The 13,438-nt window shown below is 45.3% G+C and overlaps 1 protein-coding gene across 2 annotated transcripts in view; it reads right to left on the minus strand.

Moving 5' to 3' along the window:
* Window positions 1-1,840: 1,840 nt before the first annotated feature.
* Window positions 1,841-13,438, minus strand: part of LOC115087714 (NACHT, LRR and PYD domains-containing protein 3-like) — a 70,088-nt gene continuing 58,490 nt past the window's right edge. The window contains exons 7-10 of one of the 2 annotated variants that reach the window (XM_029595222.1): window positions 12,874-13,044; window positions 4,399-4,569; window positions 2,740-2,898; window positions 1,841-1,973 (exon numbers count right to left, since the gene is read on the minus strand). In XM_029595222.1, the coding sequence (XP_029451082.1) occupies window positions 1,922-1,973; window positions 2,740-2,898; window positions 4,399-4,569; window positions 12,874-13,044 (553 nt within the window). In that variant the 3' untranslated portion in view covers window positions 1,841-1,921. Of the gene's footprint in view, window positions 1,974-2,739; window positions 2,899-4,398; window positions 4,570-5,189; window positions 6,351-12,873; window positions 13,045-13,438 lie in introns of those variants that run through there. The other variant, XM_029595223.1, reaches the window with a different exon arrangement.

Here is a 13,438-nt window from a genome sequence, read left to right on the forward strand (position 1 = left end):
CTTTCACCCTTAACGTCCACCCCGTTCCACTGGAGCTGCACATCCAGGTAAGGAGTATCTGGGGAGAGTAGAGTTATGGCACAGGTTCCTGGGGGGAAGGCAGGGGTCTTTCTAGGGAAGCAGGAGTCATTGTATGGCTGCAGTTGCAGTTACAAGAGAAAGGGCGGGAGATGGCCTCAGCCATCCAATGAAGAGGAAGCATGCTATGAGTTCTGACAAAATACACGGCTCATATTCCCAAAGTAAGGGAAGAGATGAGACTTGATGAGCATGTGAGGGGAACATACATTATTGTTATCAATAGGAGATGTCTTTGGATGGAGAAGAGGTGGCATGAGTGCCTGTGGCTGGGAGAGACCTGATGTCATGCGAGGTGACACTAGATTGGGATGAGATGCCAAACAGGTCTTAATGGAATTGATAAGAAGTGTAACGGTAACATGGAATAGGCTTAGTTTTTGGGTACTTGCCAGGTTCTTATGGCCTGGATTGGCCACTGTTGGAAACAGGATGCTGAGCTTGATGGACCCTTGGTCTGACCCAGTATGGCATGTTATTTATTTATTTAACAGCTTTTATATACCGACGAACGTTGTGAACATTTCATCGGTTTACATATAACAGAATTAGCAACCAGCTTTACAGGGAACATATAACTGAGAAAGAGAATAATGCTAGAGGAGAGAACTTATGTTCTTATGTTCCTGTTTTCAACTGAATAGAATGTTCCATTTGGTACCCAGTGAACTGATTGGCTGGAAAAATAGGGCATAAATGCAGCACTACAAGTAACAGTTTTTTATTGGGGGGGGGGGGGGTTTGGGAGTTGGGGGAGAGGTAATTTGATTGACTATTAAACCCAAATACAATTTTTAAAGGGATGCTGTTAGTGGCAAAAAAGCGATGGCTGGCAGCAGCTGTGATATGCAAATTGAAGCACCAGGACTTGACTGAGGTATACCAATTCTCTGAAACTGCAACTATCATTCTTCAAGCACATCAGAAACAACGGTGAAGAAAATCTGCATAAAGCCACAAAATGCAACTCATTGCTAAAATTTAAAAACAAAGGGGCCGATGATTCAAAAAATGCTGAGCTTCAAAATTTAGGTTCCTAAGTTAGGAGCCTATTTTCAGCTGACCTTAGAAGCCTAACTTTTCAGCTGAAAATTCACTCAGATTTAGGGTCCCAAATTTAGGTCTGCTAGTCATTTGCCTAGATTTAGGGTCCTAAATTAGATGCCTAGTTTTGAAAATCAATGCTAAGCTCTTATCTTTATTTCCCAGCCCTAAATCTTCCCCTGTAGCCACACACATTTTCAACAAAAAAAAGTAGATTTTAAAAGCCTTGCATGTGCATAAGTGAATTTTAAATAGCCAGGAAGGGCACATACACAATGAGGTATGTGGGTGGGGGAAGAGAGAGAGCGAGCCTCTAGGGTGGCAGTAAGCACTATTTATGCTACTATAGAAGCCCACCTAGTAACTCGAGGTGAGGTTTAGGTAGTAGTGTAGGGGTTAGGGGCCACTTTTACATGCAGACTGAGACATACGAACATAACAGTACACTCTTGTGAAGATTTGATGTCATTCGGAGTGAGGAAACTCACCCAAAGATGAGATTTGTGTAATGTTCTCTCAACCTAGCTTGATGGCCTTTCTACCTGGGTAACATCAAGCTAGGGTGAGAGAACATTGTACAAATCTTTACAAGAGTGCACTGTTCTGTTCGTAAGTCTCACTCTGCATGTAAAAGTGACCCCTAACCTCTACACTAATACCTAAACCTCACCTCGAGTTACTAAGTGGGCCTCCTATAGAGATATAAATAGCTAACTACTAGAAAACCCTTGTAGGCTCTCTCTCTCTCCAGGATGCGATAACAATATATGTTAGAAATAAGCTGAGTAAACTTCTGTACTTACCTACTAAATTTTTCCTTTTCACAAACTGAGATATCGTTTTCATCCAGGCTGTATAGGTTAAAAAATAAGTCAGCATTTATTTCTCTTAAAGGGTCCTATTTACTAAGCATTTTTCCCATAGATACAAAATAGGATATAGGATATTTTGGCACAGTAGAGGGTCTGTATGCAACATCATATGTAATGAATTAAATAAATACTCCTAAACTACCACCTAGAATTAAGCCTCTGATTAAATTCCACCTTCTCTTTTTTAATTTACTTCTCTTTAATCTTGGGGTTTTTCTCTCTACTGATGACATGGCCAGACAACTTGTTCCAAGGGCTGGAAGGGAGTTTCATCTGAGGCCCACCCTCAGCATCACTTGGCCAGCAAGTGCCACCATGGTGGCTGTAGGTCACCTTGCCTTCCTTCTTGGGCCTCCACAGCACACCGAGAATAGATGGGCCCCGATGGCAGGCAAGTCTGCCACAGCATGCAGCATTATGCCCTGAATCAGAGGGCTGGCCCAAAGTTCCTCATTGTACAATAGTTTTAGATCAGGCTAACATCAGGTCACTGATAAATAGGGACCACAAAATGGCTCATTTTTCCCCACTGATCTTCTACCATTTTTATTTTTTATAATAAACACTGATAAATTCCCAGGAAAATAAAATAAAAACTGAAACAAACGTCCCCACAGATAAAGTTCCTTCTTCTATAGGAGCCCCAGTTTAGGACATTCCCAGCCAGCTAAGTCACGCACAAAGCCTAGTCACTGATAAAGCTCCCTTCCCTTTCACATGCACACTCTATGTGTGAGATACTCACTATATGCAGAGAGAGTTTGTCCACATTGACTGAAGTGTGGACAAAGATTGGTTTGTAAGATGGTTGGAGTTCAGATTTAGGAGTTCTAGAGTCAAATTTTGCCTAAGGGCAGAGGCAAGAGGTTCCAGGCAGGCATCTGTGAGATTGTTCTGGGACAGTCTGAAGTAATAACAAGGCAGAATAAAACATAGTTATGGTGATGTAGTGGCGTGGTAACCTGAAAACAGATGAGACTTATGATCTAGGGTGTACCTGCCTCTTGATGTAACTGTCATGTCCCTCCATCCCACTGTAACACAGTAATACAGAGATTGAAGGAGCTTACAGTCCATAGTGTACTGTACCTCTCTCCCATATTAACAGAGTAATATAGAGACATAAGGGTCTTACAGTCCATCATATTCTTCCCTCCCACAGCAACACAGTAATGTTGAGGTCCATATTCAGAAGCATTTAGCCAGATAATGTCTGAATTATCTGGCTAAATGAAGATGTGGGCACGTATCCCGCTAAATTCTAGCCAGATAACTTTTTATCCAGCTAAAATGTGTCTGGATAAGTTAGGGGCATTCCGGGGTCATAGCTGGGAGGAGTTGAGTTAGCCGAATAAGTTATCTGTAGACTTATCCAGCTAACTTTAAAATAGCCAGAAATATTTAGTGACACAACCATGGCACTGAATATATATATCCTAAGTTAGCTGTATAAGTATATCCAGCTAACTAGCCAAGCCACGCAGTGGCTGATTATGGACCTCAAAAAGAGAGAAGGGACTTATTGTATTCCTCCATCCTCTTATAATATGTTAATACATAAGCTCAAGAGATCTCCTTTCTTCTTGTGTGTGATCCAGTCAGTACTGCATATATCTACTGCACAGTGTCGGGTAGATTTTCAAAGGGGTACGCGCGTAGGATACGCGCGTACCCCCCGAAAACCTACCCTAAACCCCCACTGCGAGCTCCGAGCCTATTTTGCATAGGCTCGGCGGCGCGCGCGCAAGCCCCGGGACGCGCGTACATCCCGGGACTTGCATGGAGGGGCGTGTCGGGGGTGTGCCGGCAGTGACGTGGCGTTTTGGGGGTGTGTCGCGCGTGACGCACCGTTTCGGGGGTGGCACCGTGGGCGTGGTTTCGGCCCGGGGGCGTTCCGGGGGCGTGGCCACGGCCTCCGGACCAGCCCCCAGGACTGGAACATGGTGCGGGGAAGCCGGCCAGCGCGTGCAAAGTTACGCCTGCTGGAAGCAGGCGTAACTTTGCCAACAAAGGTGGGGGGGGGTTTAGATAGGGCCGGGGGGGATGGGTTAGGTAGGGGAAGGTAGGGGAAGGGAAGGGAACTTTCCTTCCACCCTGGAAGGAAAGTTCCCTCCGAGGCCGCTCCGATTTCGGAGCGGCCTCGGAGGGAACGGAGGCAGGCTGTGCGGCTCGGCGCGCACAGGCTGCCAATTTCGGGCAGCCTTGCGCGTGCCGACCCCGGATTTTAATGGATACGCGCGACTAAGCGCGTATCTATTAAAATCCCGTGTACTCTTGTTCGCGCCTGGTGCGCGAACAAAAATACGTGCTCACGCTAATTTATAAAATCCGGCCCTGTATGTCTAGCAGCGCTACAGAAATGCTAAGAAGTAGTACTACTAGTAGAAAAAAATTTCATTCTTACACCAGGATCTTCAGCTTGCAGTCAGTCTCTTTGAGTAAGGGACAGAGATTTTTCACACCTTCATCTCCTAGTCTGTTGCCATCCAGGTCCAGCATGGTCAAAGCATTGCATTTAGCAGCAGCGGTGCACAATTGGGACGCACAGTCCTTAGTCAGCCCATTACTCATGATGCTGGCAGCCAAGAAGAAATCAGATGGAATAAAGTGAGATTATGGGGCTGATATTCAAAAAAAGATGAGCTCCTATATTTAGGATCCTAAAGTAGGTTCCTATAATAGGTGCTTATTTTCAACTAAATTTAAAACCGTAGGTTTTCAGCTGAAAATTCATCTAAATTTAGGGTCCTAAAATTTAGGCCTGCTATTCATTTACCTAGATTAAGGTCCATTAAATTAGGTGCCTAGTGCTGAAAATGAGTGCTAAGCTCCTAACTTTGTTTCCTTGCCTAATTCTGCCGCCACCCACTTTTTAGGTCCTAAATCTAGGACTTAATTAAATGAGGATCCTATATTTAGGGATTCAGCTAATTTAAGGTTCTAAACTCTTTGAGCATAGACCCCATTGAATATAATGCTGAGGAAGACCTCCAGTTCCACCCACTCTCTTCCCATATACCTTTAACCACTTAAGAACATAAGAAATTGCCATGCTGGGTCAGACCAAGGGTCCATTAAGCCCAGCATCCTGTTTCCAACAGAGGCCAAACCAGGCCACAAGAACCTGTCAATTACCCAAACACTAAGAAGATCCCATGCTACTGATGCAATTAATAGCTGTGGCTATTCCCTAAGTCAGCTTGATTAATAGCAGTTAATGGACTTCTCCTCCAAGAACTTATCCAAACCTTTTTAAAATCCAGCTACATTAACTGCACTAACCACATCTTCACTGCCGAGCACTTACAGCTTGTTACAGCATCTGGAAAATGGGTCAAAGCTATGGGGGGGACAGGATTATTCATAAGCCTGAGGATCACACTTAGCAAAAATAAATAGTCCACATCAACTGCTTCTGTTCCAAACAAAAATGATTTACTGAAAGTTTAAAAATAGTACATCCAAACCAAAATTTCAAGAAAAAAAAACCAGTTCCAGAAAACACACTTTAATAAAACACACTTTAATAAAATAGTTCCAACAATCAAAAAATGCTAAGACTTCTCTACCAAGTTGTATGGATCGGTGTAAAATGTTTCCCCTTGGGCACTACTTCCTTCAGTCCTCAAATGGAAAACTAGAAAATCCAACTCTTGCTCCAAGAGTTACCTTCTGACCATAGGCAGTCAGGAAACAATCCAATCCCAGATGTCTGGGTTTAGAACCCTCTGGTTTTGCCAGACCACAGAGCCCCAGGGCTTCACACAGCCATGTGGCTGGTCTCCCTGGCTGCATCTTAGGACGCCCCCTGGTGACTCATAGCCACTGACCTACGCTTCAGAGCAGGGGTGGGCAAGTCCGGTCCTCGAGGGCTGCAAACCAGTCGGGTTTTCAGGATACCCCTAATGAATATGCATGAAATAGATTTGCATACAACTGAGGCAGTGTGTATGCAGGGATCTCTCATGCATATTCATTAAGGATATCCTGAAAACCCGACTGGTTTGCAGCCCTCGAGGACCGGAATTGCCCACCCCTGCTTTAGAGGATGGACCCTACTGTCACACACAGTGGCTACCACTCCCACTAAACCCTCCATCTCTAGAAGATTCCTAGTTTTACTCTTTAGTGAAGCAAGGTGGGCGTTACACACATTCCTTCCAAGTGAAAAAAAATGGATAAATAAGTGGACAATTCTTTTTTCCTTACAACACATAATCACAAGATGTTAGAGAAAGAAAATACATTAAACATTAATAATCAACAAAATCTCTGAATGGCATCTCGCTCTATCCCAGAATGACATCACTGAGTTATGACTTCTCAATGCCCTCGTATCCAGCACAGGAGCTGCACCTGCAAAAGAAATTGCATGAAAGCTGCCACAATTTTGGTGAAATTAATAGTTAAGACACCCTGAAATATGAGAACATAAGAACATGCCATATTGGGTCAGACCAAGGGTCCATCAAGCCCAGCATCCTGTTTCCAACAGTGGCCAATCCAGGCCATAAGAACCTGGCCAAGTACCCAAAAACTAAGTCTATCCCATGTTACCATTGCTAGTAATAGCAGTGGCTATTTTCTAAGTCAACTTAATTAATAGCAGGTAATGGACTTCTCCAAGAACTTATCCAATCCTTTTTTAAACACAGCTATACTAACTGAACAATATAGTGTCCTTCTAAGAAAATTCACCCCTGGATTACCTTAAACCATGAGGTTACTTTATGTAGAGCTCACCAATGAATTGTTGAGTGAGATACCTATGTAAACCTCTTCTCTTTCTATCAGGTCAATACAGTAAAGTGCGGCCGCGGTTACCCTGCTCCTAACCTGCTTTCTACTCACTTTCTGGCCGCGTTAACCCTTCCTGCGATACACAATCCCCTTTAACCGATTCTTACCGCCTCTTTAAATCACCGGGTAACCCCTTCCACCCGCGGCATGTATATTAGATGTAAACGATCGAATTAGCTATTCCCTCCCATACAGTAATGCGCGCCTCGACTATCGCTTTTTTACCCTGCCGTTTTGCCGCGCATTTAACCTGCTAACTTACCGCCTACCCTTACCCCTGCCTCTAACGCAGGGGTAAGGGTAGGCAGCAAACTTTCCCCCAGCCCCCGCTCACCTGCCCTGGCCGCGTCAATGGGTGCAGGTCTCTGGGGCAGCCCCAGTCCTCTCCCCCCTCCTCCCGAAGCAACGAAAGCGGAACAAAATCGAAAAAATCGAAAAAGCCCCCCAAAAAAAAGTAGTAACAAAGTGGATGGTTCTCCTATGCTCGGGATTGCCAGTCCTCTCTCCCCTCCTCCCGAAGCAAGGCGCATAAAGCAGCCTTGCTTCGGGAGGAGGGGAGAGAGGACTGGCAGTGTAAAGCAACGACTTACTTTTTTCGCAGCCCTCCTCCGGAGACGGACATCGGCGGAGACGGATCGCGGCTCCCCTGCCTCCCGGAGGCGAAGATGGATGCCTGCACGGGCAAAAGTGGCCCCTGTGTGTGTAATTGGGCCACTCAGGGCGTGACGTCATGACGTTTGGATTCACGACATGTGACGTCATGCCTTGAGCGGCCCAATTGCACGCACAGGGGCCGCTTTCGCCCGTGCAGGCATCCATCTTCGCCGGGAGGCAGGGGAGCCGCAATCCGTCTCCGCCGATGTCCATCTCCGGAGGAGGGCTGCGAAAAAAGTAAGTCGTTGCTTTAAACTGCCAGTCCTCTCCCCTCCTCCCGGAGCAAGGCTGCTTTACGCGCCTTGCTTCGGGAGGAGGGGAGAGAGGGCTGGCAATCCCGAGCGTAGGAGAACCGTCCACTTCGTTGCTACTTTTTTTTTTTTTGGCTTTTTCGATTTACACTGCCAGTCCTCTCTCCCCTCCTCCCGAAGCAAGGCTGCTTTTCGCGCCTTGCTTCGGGAGGAGGGGAGAGAGGACTGGCAATCTCGAGCGTAGGAGAACTGTCCACTTCCTGGTACCTGTCATTTCAAATGTCATTTGAAATGACAGATACCAGCATGTCCGTGAAGCATTAGGCCAGTGCACCCAGGATACTGTATAGCACTCTATACAGTAAAATGGGTTGCGCGGGCCTAACGCTTCACGGACGCTTCTTGGACGCGGCTTGCATTTGCAAGCAATTTAAATACAGTATCGAGCGGTAGGTGAGCCGGACTGTGCGTGCGGCAACTGCGGGTGCGCCCGGCACTAACGCAGCTCTTCCTACCACTCCTTACTGTATCGGCCTGTATGGTAGCTTATAGCTACCCTCTTAACAGCTGTGTAGCCTATATACCTTGCACTGTCAGATACCAAAGGGACCTTCTACTGGATCAGACCAAAGGTCCATCAAGTCCTGTATCCTGTTTCCAACAATGAGCAATCCATCTCACAGGTACTTGGCAGGATCCCAAAAGATAAATAGATTCCATACTGCTTATCCCAGGAATAAGCAGTGGATTTCTTCAATTTCAGCTTAATAATGGTTTACGGACTTTTCCCCAAATTAAATAAAGAGTCAAACGTGAATGCAATAAACTATTACACAAACCCACAAGCATCTAACCAATGTTTTCAATTGCTTCACAATGAGCAACATTGTTCAAAAACTGTTTAAATACCAAAAATATGAGAATAGGCCGTCATACAAGCTAGCAGCCAGCCAACATAGCAAAGGCCTTATTTTGACAGATGACTCAAGCTAGCAAATTATAATCATCGGCCCAGTTATGTAGCCTCATTTTTTTTCATATGCAGTAAAGCAAGTCAGAACTTCCCTTATCCAATGCTCCTTTCTTGAAAGAAATCCAGTGTAGTCCACTGCCTCACAATCAACTGGAAACATGTGTCTGGATTCAAACACTGTGGATGGCAGCAATGTGGAGAATTCATCACAGGTCTGCCCCAGTGCAGTGGAGACCCACGAAACGTGATCATGTCTAATTTGGAAGTGGACTACATTGGATTTCTTTTTTTTTAAATTAAGAGTTAGGGAGAGAATGGCCAGAGAAATTTAGGTTGGTATTACAGCACCTAAATTTATCCAGTCAAGTTGGGCAGCTAGTGTTGAAAGTCAGAACTAACAGTCTAACTTTTTAGCCCCTCCCTCATCCCACTCTCAGGTACATCCAACATTCATCCAGCTAAATTTAGCCTTCTAGTGAATTTGAGCTGGCCTCATTTAGCCAGTTAGGTTGGCTAGTATTCAAAGACTTTGATCTAGTCAGCTAATTTCTTAGTTGGCTAGATTTCCTTTGAATATTGACCTCTTGATTTTAAAGACCATTAGTAGAAAAATATTGAATATTTTAAAAATTAGCCATTTCAAAAGTAAGTTAAAGAAGTATTTTTTGACAAGTGATGATTAAAACTGTAAGTCAAAATGCTTTCTGATAGCCTGTTGCGACCGTCGCTGCCCCGACATCTTCAATCCGCCCTCTTTACCTCTGTGGCGACTCCCTCCAGGTCTGAAGGACGGCTGGCTGCCGCAGCGTCTCCCTGCCATCTCTCTCCGGCGTCCCCAGGCCGGCTAGACGCTGCAGATCCGCCATGTTGCCTGAAGCCTAGGGTTCGCGCGCGCAGCTCCAAGTGAAGTACCAGCAAGGGCGCGAATCTCAGGGGCGTCCCCCCTGAGATGACGTCATCCGCTTCTGATATTTAAAGGTCTCTGATATCGCTACTAGTTGAGTTAGCAAGGGCTAAGGTTCAGATTGGGTTCCCTGCCTAGGCTACTCTGCCTCCTCGGGACTTACCAGACGGTACTCGTTCCTCAAGGGCCTCGCTCTCTCTCTTTGCCTTTCAGGTTACAGATGGGAACCGGTACTCGCTCCTCGAGGGCCCTCGTTCCTGACTCTCTGCTGATTCTCTTCTGCCTGGAAGTTATCATTATCTACATCATTGTGAGTTACCATTGCTCTCTCAGAGCTTTCCCTGGAACCAGGTACTCGCTCCTCGAGGGCCTATCCTTTCCAGCTCCTGAGCTCCCTGAAACCAATTGTGAGTGTTGTCATCTAGTTCTGTTCATGAACTCTGCATACCCTGCCTACTCACTGTCTACAGTTTCTCAACAGCTCAGCCATCCAGGGATCGCTGTTACAGTATCTGAGGGACTTCAGCCCTACCGGGCACTTCAGCTCACTACTGCCACCTCTGGTGTTTTCAAGACCTGTTTAATAAAAGAACTAGTGTGTGTCTGTCTCCATATGCTAAGCCTAGCTGGTGGTCCCTCTTGGGATCTTCCCCTGGGGGCGTGGTCATCTGCCACCGGCCCAAGGATCCACTTACTACTCTCTCCAGTCTATAACAACAGATTGCTAAGTCCACCTACGGAATACATCAGATTGACACCCCTATCTGATTGCTCCTCCCATCAGCATAGCGGTTCATGACATAGCCTTTAATAATGGAAGTGCTGGCTTCAGTAAACATGCCTTTTTCACTTTTATTGAATTATATATTTTTTATTATATTTATCTAATTAGGTTCTAGATCTCATTAACAGGAAAGTAGACTCCCTCCACTGCCAGGTAGATATTGAAAGGATAGATAGCCAGATAAGTAGTACTTAATCCGGCTTTTTAGTGGCCACTGAATATCCAGTTATACTCATTGGGCACTAGATAGCATAGCCGTGCTGCTGAATATCCCATCTAAGGTAGCCGGATATGTCTATCTGGCTCACTTAGATAAATAGCTAGACTTTGAATAGTCACCCTATTGTGATGTACCACAAAACCTGCCAAAAACACACGCCAAACCTTTGTAGCAAATCAGCCATACTGTAACAGGACTGATACTCTGAACTCACACAGCAACAACCTTTCCTACGAAAAGGCAGCACTGCAGATATAATAATAGGCCCTAGAACAGGAGTGGGCGAACGTTTTTGAGCTGGGGCCACGTTACAAGTTATCGAGTGCAAAAAGAGCTGGGGTGGGAGGGGAGGCCCCCCCCCCCCTTGGAGCTCCTCTACTCATCAATCACCCCCCCAGCACTTGCTGGAGGCATTTCAGTATCCAGCAGGCTTAAGCCCCATCGTTTTTAGCAGCCGAGGAGCCCCTTCAATCACGGATCCCAGCCTCTAGCACAATCAGAAAAACCTTCAACCCAACAGATAGTAGACTACCTTACCTCAATCACAAATGCAGAACATAGACAGGCCCTCACCAAATAAGAATAAAGAGGCCATAAAGTCTAAATAGTAAGGTGCAGACAAAATACAGAACTGGAAACCACTAAAAGCCAGATTCATATACAGTACTATAATGCACATACAGAAATAAAACAAAATCAAGAAGTATAAATCAATCATAACAGTGATGACACCATATTAATACAAATAATATTTCAAAACAGATGACAAATAGAACACCACCTAATAATTAAGAAGAATAAGGATAAAAAAAACTAAACATTTCCCCAAAATCAATCAAATATTTCAAAACAGCAGACATATCAAACACCCAATAAAAAAAAATCGTCCCCTCTGCATACCTGCAAACTTTTTATTTCCAGTCTCCCTGACATTAAAGAAGGTTAGTAGGGGGAAGAGTAGCGTAAACACAAACTACCTCCTTTCTCTCTCATATACACACGTGTTCATTCACACACACACTCAGGCACCCTTCTACCTTTCTCACTCCCTTCTCCCTTTTCTCTTTTCTCTCACTCACCTTCAGTCATTCACTCCTTCCTCTCTCCCTCACCCCTTTCCCTCTGTCACTCAACCCCCTTACCCTCTTCCCTTCCCTTTGTCACTAATCTCTCATTCAATCACCTTACCTCCCCTCTGTCACTCACCCCTCACTTCCACTCTCCCCCTCCCCCTTTTCCCTTGCTTCATTCTCACCTTTCCCTCTTAGTCATTCACCCCTCATTCCCACTCACTGCTCATTAAGAACATAAGAACATGACATACTGGGTCAGACCAAGGGCCAGAGCACCTAGGAAGTCTCCCACAGACCCAGCATTTGGATCAAAAAGCTAGAGACTATGGGTCAATACCCAAAGAGCTTCCAGGTATGAGTATGTCAGTATTTTCTCTGAGGTCACACACAAAGTAGCACAACCAGGGATTAGAAATGAAGCATTTGCAATTTTATGGGGCTTTTATTGCCTCTCAGGGCAAAACAATATCGGCACACGGAAAACGGATGCTCAATCATGAGTGCCCACTCTCCTAACATGCGCTGATTGACCTCTCCTGGGTGCCTGATGCAATATGCAAATGGGCTGCCATGGTAAAAAGGAGGCGCTAGGGGAAATTGTGCGCCCCTAGCACCTCCTCGGCATCAGGCGTCCAGGAGAGGTGGCTGTTAGTGTGGGTTAGGAAAATGGATGCTCAATTTTACATGCATCTGTTTTCCTAACCTGGCCTTACTTGTTTTTTCTATTCCTCTGACTTCATATAGCCAGGATATTAAGTCACAGGAACCAAAAAAAGGAACAAAAAAGCCATATATTCTGCTTTTCTGTTAACTTTAGGGGCTCCTCAAGAATTAATGCCTGCTCCGGGGCAGGCATTAACTTTTGAGAGTAAAAATATGTGCGTCAGGAGCATATTTTTTTTGCATCATGGGTACTAGCTATTAGCCTCATCAACATGAATTTACATGTGATGAGCACTATTAGCTACGCGCTGGATGCGTTAATCCTATTATTGCATAAGGGGTTTTTGGACGCGTGTCCAAAACGTGCATCCAAGTGCGTGTTAAGCAGTGAGCTCAGCCAAGCGCACTATATTGCGTTGGCCTGTCTGTTTTTAAATGTTGCTGACATGATCTGTGTCCTTCGAGCCAACCATGAACTGTAGGCAAATTAAAACACCATCAGTACATAGTTAGAGATCTTCATTCAAAGAAACAAGGAATAAGAAAGAGAGACACACCTGAGTTCCTGGAGCTCGTAGCACAGCTGCGGTAGATTCTGCAGCAGCTGCATAACGCCAGCATCTCCAAGACCATTCCTTCCTAAATAAAGTTCCTTCAGGGAGGGGTTGGCATGGAGGAGTGAGATCAGTGAGGGAATGCAATCATTGGTAAGGCCATTCCCAGAGAGTCTGGGGACAAGAAGTATGTGATTTAGGTATGCCTTCACTTAGGCACAATTAGAAGGTTTTGACATCCAGAAAACTTCAAACATATAAGAAAATAGATGGTTTCTGAACTTTCCTAGAAATCCCTAACCCCAGTCCCATTACTGCTAGCCCCTGAGCTTCACTCTGACACCTAACCTGGTCCCTTTACTGCTAGTCTCTGAACTATCTCAAAATATAGTCAACTCTAGCATCTTTACTGCTGGTTAGTGAGCTATTTCAGAGACACCTAATTCTGGCTCTATTATTAGGGATGTGCAGCAGGGACGGATTCGTCCCTTTTGGTATTCGTATTCGTCGGGACCCAAATCCATTCTTGGGGGACCCCGATCAGTTCATTAGTTACATATGTATTCGT

The sequence above is a fragment of the Rhinatrema bivittatum genome, chromosome 3, assembly GCF_901001135.1.
Source record: "Rhinatrema bivittatum chromosome 3, aRhiBiv1.1, whole genome shotgun sequence".
NCBI lineage: Eukaryota > Metazoa > Chordata > Amphibia > Gymnophiona > Rhinatrematidae > Rhinatrema > Rhinatrema bivittatum.